Below are 12785 nucleotides of genomic sequence, written 5' to 3' on the forward strand. Positions count from 1 at the left end.
GTAATAGCATCTACTTCATTGGTTTGTGAAAATTAGATAAGAATTATTTGCAACTATTTAGCTCTGCGTCTAGCATAAATTCTTTACAAATTCATGACTATCTGTATGTGTGAATGTGCCACACATACTCACATAATTAGCACACACATACTCACAGAAACACCTGTGTATATGTGTATGTGTTTCTACTTTTCCTCTAACCATCTCATACTCAAAGCCTCTTTGTATTCCTTAACTTAACAACAACAAACCTTTTTAAAAAATATGCTTGAGGGCATCTGAAAGAAATTCAAAATTCTTTGAGACAGAATATTAAAATCGGCAGTTTATGAACCACAGACTACTAAAACTTTACACAGGAATTTAATGTGGTGATGGGAATTGCTAGGTGGTAATCAAAATGACATAGCTTTAATGCTTTCTCTTCTTGTATCTTGTCACTTAAGCATTTTCTGCAGATAATCTCTCAAGAGTTCCATAACATTACACGATTCTTTGCACTCATAATTTTTCTGCTGCAAAGAATGTTAATGTGCTAGAAGCCCAAGATGGTTCCACTATAAATAGCTGAAACTTCTTGAATATAGAAATAAGGTGATCATTAGATCAAATTTACTAGGAAAAGCACTGTAAAATATATTCATTTTTGTATCATACTGCTTTTTCTTCCTTCATGGATCACAGAATAATTTATGTGCTTAGAACATTCATATTTTGTTTTCCTGAACATAGTTTTTATTTCTAGACTAAACGCCTTCTCTAAAGTTTGGAAAGACAGATTTTATATACAAATAATCAGACCTCTCCACAAGCAGGAGAGCTGAGGGATCACACATGTGGTCAGAGTACATGTGTTCAGATCATGACCCTGACACCAGCGGTACAAGGTATTTTATCCCTGTTCATTGAATTCCTCTTACATAGAATAGGAATAATGCTATCACCTAGCTCACAAGGTATCAGGAAGATTTTTAAAAGTATTCATTAGCAGGACATCAAGAATAATAAGGTAAGCAGGGGTGCCTGGGTGGCTTAGTCAGTTAAGCGTCCCGACTTTCGCTTAGGTCATGATCTCGCGGTTCATGGGTTCGAGCCCCGCGTCGGGCTCTGTGCTGACTGCCAGCTCAGAGCCTGGATCCTGTTTCAGAGTCTGTGTCTCCCTCTCTCTCTGACCCTCCCCTGCTCACGCTGTCTCTCTCTCCTAGAAATAAATAAAAATATTTTAAAAAAAAAGAATAATAAGGTAAGCAGCCACTATTTGTTAAAATTATCATTATTGTTATAATTTAAATGAATATATGACACCACAATAGACTATGCAGAGAATCCAATTCATCAAAATGATATATTATTACTATGTGTATTTCAATCTTATTGTCTTAAGCCAGTTTTTAAAAATTTTTTAAATTTTATTTATTTTTGAGAGAGAGAGAGAGAGCAAGTAGGGGAGGGGCAAAGAGAGAGACACATACACACAGAGAATCTGAAGCAGGTTCCAGGCTCTGAACTGTTAGCACAGAGCCCAACATGGGGCTTGAACCCAGGAACCGCGAGATCATGACCTGAGCTGAAGTCGGATGCCCAATTGTCTGAGCCACCCAGGGGCCCCTAAGCTAGTTTTCTTTTTCATAAAGACAGAAAACATCATTCATACAGTTTTCATCATTTTTGCCAAAATGGTTATATTGAGGAAGTATATTTAATGGTTTATAAATCAAGTATTTCTTTCATAAGGTCAACACTAGAAAAATCCTTGCACATGACCATAAGCAAGAACCAAATTCAATATTCCGATTACCATGTTTGGACGATTATAAATGAGAACGTGATCTGGTTTGTGTTGTCCTAGTCTCAGAGCTTCTTCTAGAAGTGGGATGTATTCTACTCTCCTTCCGGGTTCAATCCCAAAGGATGCTGTAACAACCACCTTGGGCTACAATGGAAAAATAATAGTAATTGAGAAAGTTTAACAACACCAGTTAAGGTAATCACAATATTTCGGGTGCAGATTGGCATTTTGACATTTCTAAAGAAATGCTTAAATGATTCTGTTCTCCACTTAATAAATGGCCTGAAAATAAAAAATTCCTTTGTAAATGTTGTAGAGCTAACAACTTCCACATAGATCTCACCTGTTCAAAACTGTAAGTTCAGTGAGGCTTCGGGCTAGTGAGTATGAGCTGTTTAAAAAATAATTCCCAGTGGCACTTGGTGGCTCAGCCAGTTAAGCGTCTGACTTTGGCTGAGGTCATGATCTCAGGGGTCAAGAGTTGAAGCCCCACATAAGGCTGTCAGCACAGAGCCTGCTTGAATCCTCTGTCCCCCTTTCCTTTGCTCCTCCCCCCCCTCTCTCTTTCTTTCTTTCTCCCTCTCAAAAATAAACATTAAAATTTTTAAATAAAAATAAAAAATGCTTTCCAAAGAATTCATGAAGCCAGATAGATTTGCCCTGAACCAGTGAAATGGAAGCCTAGGGGCCCCTCATTACCAAGGTCCCAGTACCCGCTGGTTTTTGTGACATTGTAGTGTTTCTCAGGTGGGGAGAGCCAGCCAATGGCAATCAGGAAGCATTAGTACATTTTTAAATGTCAGCATCTCTGCTTAAATGTGACCACAGAAAAAAGGGGACCCAAATCTCTGATTTTTTTCATGATTCTTTACTCATTCTAAAAATGTCCATTTTTGCCAAATACTATATTTATAATTTTGTTGTATTTTTCGTAAAAGGGCCTCCAACTGATTTAAGCTTCAAGCCCTACAAGCCTGAACCTGCTCCTTAAGATACACTCAGTACTTTTCTTTACCTGACAACTTGCTAGTCCTTTTTCAAGATATACAGAGATGTAGCCAAAAGGGGTCCCTGGAGGAAGCTTAAGAAGTTAGGGTCACTCTCCATTCTGGGCAGGCCTCAGATGCCCAAGTATAGTCAAATGTTCCTTCAGCCGCTGGACAGGAAGCTCGCTGAGGCCAAATCTGGATCCCAATTAACTGTGTCTTCTATGCCTCGTACAGTGCTTGTTTACCATCCAGTAAGCTCTCAATAAAAGTTTTTGGAACTGAACCAAAATTCTCATTAATTTGCAGAAACAAACACATCTTTATTCTTTTAAGTACACTGTTTCTTCACCAAGAAATCCAAAGCAAAGGAGGCAGCTAATAAATTATTCAAGAGACAGATAATCAATCCAAGACAGTGCATCTATTCCTGAATTCTGATTTCCAGTTACAATACATTTTATCTAGGGAAGGTTTATATTATACCAAATATATGCATATATCATTACTGTCTGCTTTTTGAATATCATTTAATATTCATGGAGCTCAGGCCCAGTGTAGTGACATAGTTTGTTCCAGGTTACAAGTAGCAGAATCAGAAAGAAGGCCAGTTCTGTCTGATTACGGAACCTGTCTCTTCCCGCTATATCAACCTACCTTTTTTAAAAGACACACACACACACACACACACACACACACATACACACACACACACAAGAAACAGAAAAAGAAAAAGGAAAGGAAAGGAAAGAAAACAGAAATAAGTCTTGTTTCCTTTTATTATATTTTTAAAGATCCAGCATTTGAATAGAATTCACATTTTACTATCTATGATACACGCGAAAATAACTCTAGGCAACATTTCCTAAGATTAGATTTCAGAATAAATGAAAGTAAGTTCCATATCAAGTTAAAAATATATATAGAATATATCAAAACATGAATAATTTAATAAAGTCAAAATTAGACCCTTCATTTCAAGAAAAGAATCCTTTCTACATTTCTATTAACAGCCTTTTATTGGAGGTTCTATTTAGTCTAGACTGACTTGTTAGGGTACATTCTTCCCATTGTCAGCTGGTAACAAAGCTTTTTTCTTAAGCCAATTTATTTGAAAATCATGACATCAAAATCATTCCTGATTTCAATTCTATCCAAATATCTCAGATATATATCTCTATCTTCTCACGTTTAATTTGTCCTGCTCAAAGGTCTTGCCCATAGGAATATACACTCATTGCCTAACCTGCTTAACACACATTGTGTGTGCATGTGTGTATGTGTGTGTGTGTGTGTATGTGGAAGAAAACAGCAAGTGATATAGGATACATTTGATAAATCTATTTTTATGTATCTAAATTTCCCCACATCATATAAATTTTTTAAAAAGAAAATAATACATCTCATTCTTTTATCTGGATGGTGTTTAGGATTTCTATAGCTAAAAAACTGGAGTCTACAGCTTCGTTGGAGAAGCCACCAACTGCCCACTGGTTTGCAGGTCAGTGACTGACTGATATTTCCCCCTAGAATGACCTTAATAAGTACTAACTCAACAAGTTTAAAAAAGAAAGAGGAGGGGCACCTGGGTGGCTTAGTCGGTTAAGCGTCCGACTTTCGCTTAAGTCATTATCTCACAGTTCGTGGGTTCGAGCCCCGCGTCGGGCTCTGTGCTGACTGCCAGCTCAGAGCCTGGAGCCTGTTTCAGAGTCTGTGACTCCCTCTCTCTCTGACCCTCCCCTGCTCACGCTGTCTCTCTCTCTCTCTCTCCTAGAAATAAATAAAACATTAAAAAAATTTAAAAAAAAAAAAAAAGAAAGAGGAAAAATCTAGTTAGTCCACAAACCAGCTTCCTAGTTCTAATAACTGATCTGTTACAAGATGAAGTCACATATGCAAACCCTCACTCTCTATCTCGCACTAGCATCACATATTCGTTCCCTTGTCAGGAATGTCTCATCCGGATTTATGGAACTCTGAAAGCCAGCTGTCTCTTATTGCCATAACGACCTTCCTTCCTTAATCTTCTCACTGCTATTACTCAGCCGCACGTTGCCCATGATCGTCTGCCAAAGGTCTTATTCCACCCTCTCCTCTCTTCTACTCACACCATTTGTAAGAACTTCCACCTCTTAGCATTGCTTACAACAAGACACCCACCTGCTCAAAAACTTTGACAGATCAAGATCTACAGCACCCAGTTCAGACAAAAACTGACTTTGCAAGCTCACCATGTCTCCCTCTCTGGCCTCCTCAGTCTCTTCACTGTCCACCAGATGAATTTTACCTTTTCCTGTCTAATGCTGGACTCCTATTCCTTTTCTCTCCTGTTGGATCCCATGCCATCATTCTCCTCAACTAGCTGATTCTTAGCCAAGATCTAACTCAAATCTCACCTTCAGGAAGTCTTCTTCAGCCACCCCAACTAAAAGAAATGGTTCCTTCCTCTAACTCAGGGGTCTACAAGCGATAGTTGAGAGCCAAACTCTGCCCACAGTATGTTTCTGTAAGGCTTCTCTGGGACACTGCCATGCCTTCTGCTTATGTAGTGTCTAAGGCTGCCCGTGTGCTACAACAACACAGCTGAGTGTTTACTGCAGCCACTTGTAATGCACAACACCTACAGTATTTACTATCTGGTAACTTGCCAGAAAAAAGTTTGCTGACTTATAGAGGAATGACAGCTAACCTTTTTTTTTTTTTTAATGAGTACTATATATGAGGTATTGAGTTACATGCTTTGAATGTAATATCTCAGTGATCAATTCACAACAGCCTAATCAAGTTTGTTATCCTAGTATACCCCTTTGAACATGTAACTCCACCTCACTGTGCAACACCATCATTCCTGGAGGTGTGTAAATTATAAAACTTTACCATGCGTTCCATCCATTTGATAAGTATCACTCATTATCCAGATTTAAGGGCAGTACCTGGCATATTGCAGGAAGTTAATAAATATAGGGTGAATGAATAAGTTGGTTACTAGTTATTTTTCCTGTATGCCTCATACATCCAAATACATGGCAAGCTAACTTGAAAAGTATATACCTAATCTTCTATTTTATATCCTTCACAGCACCTAGCAGGATGTTTTTTATCCTGCTAAATAACCAACTTTCAGATGGTTCATTCACAGATAAATGTAATACATCTGCTGTAATACATGCAGCTACTACTTGATTTCTCCAAATAAAGCACTTACCTTTGCATGGTCAATACGACTACTTAGTTCTTTGGATGCAAATCCCCCAAATATGAGACTGTGGATGGCTCCTATCCTTGCACATGCCAGCATGGTATACATCGCCTGCGGGATCATGGGCATGTAGATGACCACGGTGTCACCTTTCTTGACTCCATGCTTGACCAAAACACCCGCCAGCTTAGAGACCTACAACAAAATCATTACATCAGCCAAGTGTTTTCTGTGTTATTTCACGAAACTTCTAAGATAGCATCACAAGAAGTTGATCATCCTCTTGGCAGTGGATTAAGGCCTGAGTAACAGATGTGATGATGACGTAAGCTTAGTGACAGTGATAACAGTAATAACAAACAGTATTGCAATAACTGACTATAAACCAACTTACTATTTTTATGCTACATGAACTCTATCGCTTAAATTTGCCTAGTTATTAATTCAGCAACATATTTACTAAGCAGCTATGATGTACCAGACATAGTGTTTACAGTTGGGGACACAATGATGAAAAACAAAGGCACAGATATATCCCCATTGATCTTTTATTCTAAAGGGCAAATCTGTCGAGTGAACAGAAAAGTAAAATAATGGCAAATTTGGACATATATTTGCTGAAGTATTAAAAGAGACAAGTACATGTTAGGAAAGAAAACATACATATACTTATAAGGTCAGTAAGATAGATTCTGCTATTATTATTCTTATTTTAAATATAAGGTAACTGAGACTCAGATATAATAAATAGCTAGCTCAGGATCAGAGAGGTAGGAAGTGAAGCGAGGATACCATCACAAATCTTTTAACCTCATATTCTTTGCCCTTTCTCCTGCCTCAAGCCAATTATTTTTCCTTTATAGTTTTTTATACTAATTATCTATACAAAGTGACCTCCCTGTACATGGAGACCAAACATACAAACTTCTTTTTGCTTTTAACATGTGTTTGGGGAGCCAAAACAGACTGTAAAAACAGACCTAAGTAAAAAGAAGTTCAACATTCTTTCATTTTAAAAATGAATATTGAGAACCTGTATATGGCAGACACCGTTTTCTGATACACCAGTAAACAAAACAGGACAAAGATCTCTCATGGTATAGCAGAAGAAATACTTACAATAAACATAGTAAGTAGATGTTCTATTATGTTAAAAGGTCCTGTGGCGGGGGGAGGGTAAGATAAAATGGAGGGATTGAGAATGCAGAAGCTTTAATTCTCAATGGGAAGGTGAGGGTAGAGCTCACTCGGAAAGTAGCACTTTAGCAAGGACATGTAAAAGTTAAGAAGTGGATATCTGTGAGTATACTATTTCAGACAGAGAGAACACCAGCACAAAGGTGTAAGGGAGATCATTTGTGATGCGATGGAGGAACAGCAAGGAGAAAGACTAGGGAACTGGGACAGAAAGCACAAGTGAGAAGGTGGTCGTAGATCAGGAAAGAGAGCTAAAGAAAGGGCCTGTAGGGGTCCAGTGGGCAATGGGAAGGTCTATGCCTTGCCTTTGGATGTGGTTGCTCCAGATAATGAACAGAGGAGGCCAGAGACAAGGAATTGGGCCACAGGGCTATTTATGGATTCTTTCGTTTCATTCGGCTTCTCCTACTTTTTCAACTACTTCAAAGGATTTGGGATCCTGATCATTCTTCCTTTTTCTCTTTATTCCCTTCCTCTGTGCAGAGGAGGAAAGATGTGGTCAAAATTAAGGGCTCTGGTGAAAGACAGTAACAAACAGCTATCTAGTGTTTTATTCTCTCCTTTTTGCACGGTAAAATTTAGTGTTATTTTTTAAGAACTCAAAGCTGCCCAGCAGCAAGTTATGAGAAAGATACATCAAAGTGATATAATCATGAACTTAAATTCTTTCTGGAGCTAAAGACCAAGATAAACCCTGGAAGGTTCGATCTAAATGCTCAGTGTGCTATCCATGCAGAAATGTACTATGCCCTGTGATCACATTACTGGGTATCCCATTTGAGCCACAGCACTAGTTGAGACCAAGGAGAAGTCTGTCCTGCCTACAGCTATAACTTCAGCATCTTGAATAGTGTCTATTGTTGAATAAAAATAATCTTCAACCAAGACCCAAATCTAGCAGTTATTCAGTAACTTTATATTCTAGTCTTACTTCACAATGTTGCTGAAAGATGTCCCCCAAAACTCTTCTATCCTCTGAAAGAAATGAAATCAATGAATTCAAGAAAGTCTTTGAAAAAAAGATCTGAAAATGACCTAATGCAACCCCAAGAAGTATTTAAGTGGGAGTCATGTCACATCTTTAAAAAAATGAGCCAACATATTAAATTAGAAGGCTTCGTATACAAATCCAGATTTCCAGGTTCTCCTGAAAACTTGTCAAGCCTAGCAAAACCAGGCCTGTGTTCTTGTATGACACCTATCAGTTGAACCTGATGATCAGCTACTAGGTTGCACTCACCATTCCCTGGGGCCATTATTGACAGAGAATTAATTTTTCTTTCCATCCTGAGTTTAAAATATATTCTTCTACATCTTATTTATTTTATATACTTAAACCATAGTTCTAAAACCACAAAGGTCTGATATATACTGATGATGCTATTTTCCCCACCCATTTCTCCCACTTATATTATCTGCTTGGCTCCAGCATCTGAATTCTGAACCACTTCCCTGAAGGCAACCTTCAGTAAATTAGGTTGCAGCAGGTCTGCACAACCACTAGATGGCGTCCATCTGGCCTTGTTAAACTGGCTTCCCGCAGCCACTCAGTGTTTTCGATACTGTGCTAACCACACCAGAGTTGCTCTGGAGAAAAAAGCTTTACATGATCAATACAGAAAATTTCTTTTTCAGTAGTTTCCAGGGATAAATGCCGCTCCCGTAAAATTTTACATTGTAAATTATAACTTATATACATTTATGAAATTACATATGTAAGCGATANGACACTGGTTTAATATGAAAATATGTGATAATATTTCATTAAAAGGTATTTCTTACTAATACTAGAGTTAGTTAATAGGGAGCCCTAAAACAGAATACTTAGGTCTTAACTCAGACACAGTAAAATCATTTTGAATAGAAGGGTGGGCAGCAGCAAACAATAAGAGGAAAAATCTAGAAATACTAGTCATCTGAGAGTTCATAATCCCTCAGATGAAGTGCTATGAAGCTTCAACACAAAGGAGAATGTGATGATTGCTATTTCAGGACTCACCTTACTTTTATTGACCTTCAGATGGAAAATACCAAAGAGAAGGGAATTCTATATTCATTTTGTTTAATGTTATAAACTTATCCTACCACAGATATTTGAATGTAAATTTATAATTTCTATTGATACTCAAAAAGAAAACATTTAACATATATATTGTATCATGTATAGTTTCTCAACTAAAGGAAAAGTTAAATCATGTATCATTCACCCAATCCATATTCATTTTTGCACCTTCTAAGAGTTGTGTTTTAATTTATCCACAATTTAGTCATTTCATCACTCACACACACTAAATTTGGCTTTTAGTCTGACGGTAAGAGCAGGACATGCTATGCGATCATGGTCAGGCCATGCTTCTCTGCTAGCATGAGGATAACTGAGCTGTGAAGGAAGCCTGAAGAAACAAAATGAATATACGTATTCTTTTAGATACAACATTATTTGATTCTTCCCACTAGACACTATATGAATTAATCATTATTTTGGTACTAATTTAAAGCCATTCTAATATATGAGTGTCCTGTTATTGATTCAATTTATACAGTATCTGCTATGTATACTATACTAAAGTCAAGTTTGCAAGTCAGATGCAAAAGAGGAAGACATGGTTCTTAAAGCAAAGAGTCCAGGGAAAAATAATATAAATAAATAGTAATTCCAACATAAGAAAATGCAATAACTGATATTTATGTTATACAAAATGGTATATGCATATATTTGGTTTATATGCAACACGTGCTTATTTTAGATACAAGTAAAAACTTTTAATTTTAAAATTATAAAATGAAAACATACTAGTGTAATAATAAAAAAGAATTTTATAATTTTTTATGTATTCATTTCACAAAATCTTCATTCACAAGCAGTCTGTGGGTTAGTATAATTTCATGATCAAATGACCAGGATATAGATATGAACATTAGGTGAAATTGACCAAGACTATGTTCTGTGGAATAAATTAGCACTTGCTTCACAAACAGCAAGTGTGTCCATCTAAAGAAAATAATGTTTGTATGAGAAAGACAGCGTTGGCGTCCAAATTATAGATAAAAGATAATAATTATGGACAATTTCAGGGCCATGTCAAAGAAAATTATATGAAAGAGAAGACATGAGGAAGCATATTTTCAAGCTGCAATGAAGTCACACCGCAAACCCTGGTCTAATCAATCACAGAAAATGTAACTAATTTAAAATCCAGTGGTAGTATCTGAGAAAACAGTCTTCTTTTCCTGGGATTCTACTAGAAAAATATTCAGAAACCTTCCCTTAGCATGCTATATAAAAACACCCTGAAAGATGGGGAGCAAGCAGGGAATTGATAAAAGTTCGAATCAGACTTTTTTCAAACCTAGTAGGTATAGTCAGAGATTCTAGATAAAGGTATATATATGGAATGGCTTCCACAAAGCACAAAGCGATGGTATCCTTTAACTGCCCACATGCAAGCAACTGTTGCTATTGTTAAGGAGATTTTAAGCTAAAGGGTGCTTATTCATTTCTCTCTTGGACCGTTCGTCATCTCTTGGCTTCCAATCTTGCCCACCACAGTTTCTTCTTTGGAGAAATCAAAGTGATGGAGCTTCCTGTCATACTGAGAATAAAACATAGTCTTGATAATGGTGCACAAGGTCCTATGGAATCTGACTCCTGGATGCTCCCCCAATCTCACCTTCTGCCACTCTCTTCTCATGATCTTCCTGGTGCCCCCTAATGGTCCAAGTCTGTTTTTGTTCTAGGGCCTCTGCTTCACCTGATTTTCACTCAAATGGGAACATGGCTGTCTCCCAGCCTTCATCTGGGTCTGTGTCAGTGAGTCATCTCCTCGATGACAAGTAATTCTCTCTGATATACGTCTAAAGTGGCAGCCCAAGTCACACTGTAGCATTATATTTTTCTTCACTTGTATGTTTTTTTCATTTATGTTGTATTATCTTTTTATTCATAATGTAGCTCCCTAATTAGAATGCAATTTTCTTGTGGGGAAAGATAATAATATTCACTACTGCAGTCTATGATACCCACAGTAGCGCCATATAGATCAGGTACCCTAAAAGTATGTTTTAATAAATAAATTGACTCCATCATCATTCTAGTCTAGAAAAATGAATTCAAAACAGATGGTCTACTGATTTTGTTGAGTTAACGTTCTAAAAGTCAGAGTTTAGCCACTCTGGAGATAAGAGAAATCATCTACTAAGAACCTATCAATGAATGACAAAAATAAAAAACCCATGGACCAGAATTTCAGGTTTCCAAGAAAGCCAAGTAAGGTCAATGTCTTAAGCATAGTTTTAGGTGAGGCAGGATATAAACCTTCCTAGTCAGGCAATGCACTAAAACAAGGAAACTTCTCACCATATGAAAGATAAAAATTTCCCAGTGTAAAAAGAAAATAATAATGTAGAGAAGACAAGGGATATTTTTGGAAATAATTATTTCTCTCACACAAGGATTAGATTTTTCTTTACATTTTAATGGAGGAGTTACTATTCTTTCTATATCATATGAGAGTATGCTATGAGGCCTGTGTTAGACATTGTGTTGGTCAAAAAACAAATACATAAATAAAATATTGCCTCTATTCTCAATGGGTATTACTTTGGCCAAGAAATACACTAATAAGTAGATACACTAATTAGTAATGTAAAAAGCAAAAATAAACCTGTACATGGAGAAAGGTATAAATAAACTATTCTGGACTTCAAATCATGGTGAAATAGTTTCTGGCATAGAGATAATTGAAAAGAAGTGAGGTTATACTTCAAACAATCTCAAAAAGTCTGCTGAGAAAATTCAAAGGGATTGGTTGCATTGTTATTTTAGTTGATGTAAAAATTGAATTTAGACATTTTTATTCTAAATACATGACTCTAATCATGGAAAAAGGAAGTTAAGAGCTACAAAAATGTTTTTTTCATTTAATTAATTTTATATTATCTATCAAATTGGATAATACTTATTTTCTTTATATGAAGTACTCTTAGAAGGTAATATAACAAGTTTTATTAAGTTGAGAAGTTATTCAAAACAAAGTTTTAGCTACAATTTTGATAAAAATTTAAATCAGTACTTGGTGCCTACTCATGTACAACTTCACATGAAATACAAGTGTCTACTAAAATATATTGTACAACATTGCATTATACAAAATACCTCACATTTTTTTAAAATTTTTAAATATTTATTTTTGAGAGAGAGAGAGTGAGAGAAAGGGAGGAAGACAGAATCTGAAACAGGCTCCAGGCTCTGAGCTGTCAGCACAGAATCTAACATGGGGCTCGAACTCACAAACCAAAAGATCATTACCTGAGCAGAAGTCAGATGCTTAACTGACTAAGCCACACAAACACCCCTAAAATAGCTCACAAAAATTAAGGCTTATGGGAAAATAAGGTTGAACCAGACCACTCAAATATCAACATAACTAGAGCTCTTTAACATTCATTTAACATAATATCATATTCAATAGATCATTTACAGCCTTAAACCGTGGAAATAATGCTTCCTGTTTTCAGATATCCTATCAGAATGCATTCTCTTTCAAATCTCCTTGCAAAGCACAACCAGTCAAAATAGCAGAGTGTAGACTTTATCATTAATTATTTTTAAAAC

General features: G+C 36.5%; 1 protein-coding gene across 3 annotated transcripts in view; it reads right to left on the minus strand.

The window, feature by feature from the left end:
• ACSS3 (acyl-CoA synthetase short chain family member 3) overlaps positions 1-12785 on the minus strand; it is a 157593-nt gene that overhangs the window by 102024 nt on the left and 42784 nt on the right. For all 3 annotated transcript variants that reach the window (XM_077770202.1, XM_077770201.1, XM_077770203.1), the window contains exons 3-4: positions 5981-6169; positions 1799-1933 (exon numbers count right to left, since the gene is read on the minus strand). In XM_077770202.1, the coding sequence (XP_077626328.1) occupies positions 1799-1933; positions 5981-6169 (324 nt within the window). The remainder of the gene's footprint in view (positions 1-1798; positions 1934-5980; positions 6170-12785) is intronic.

The sequence above is a fragment of the Crocuta crocuta genome, unplaced genomic scaffold, assembly GCF_008692635.1.
Source record: "Crocuta crocuta isolate KB4526 unplaced genomic scaffold, BGI_CrCroc_1.0 scaffold317, whole genome shotgun sequence".
Classification (NCBI taxonomy): domain Eukaryota; kingdom Metazoa; phylum Chordata; class Mammalia; order Carnivora; family Hyaenidae; genus Crocuta; species Crocuta crocuta.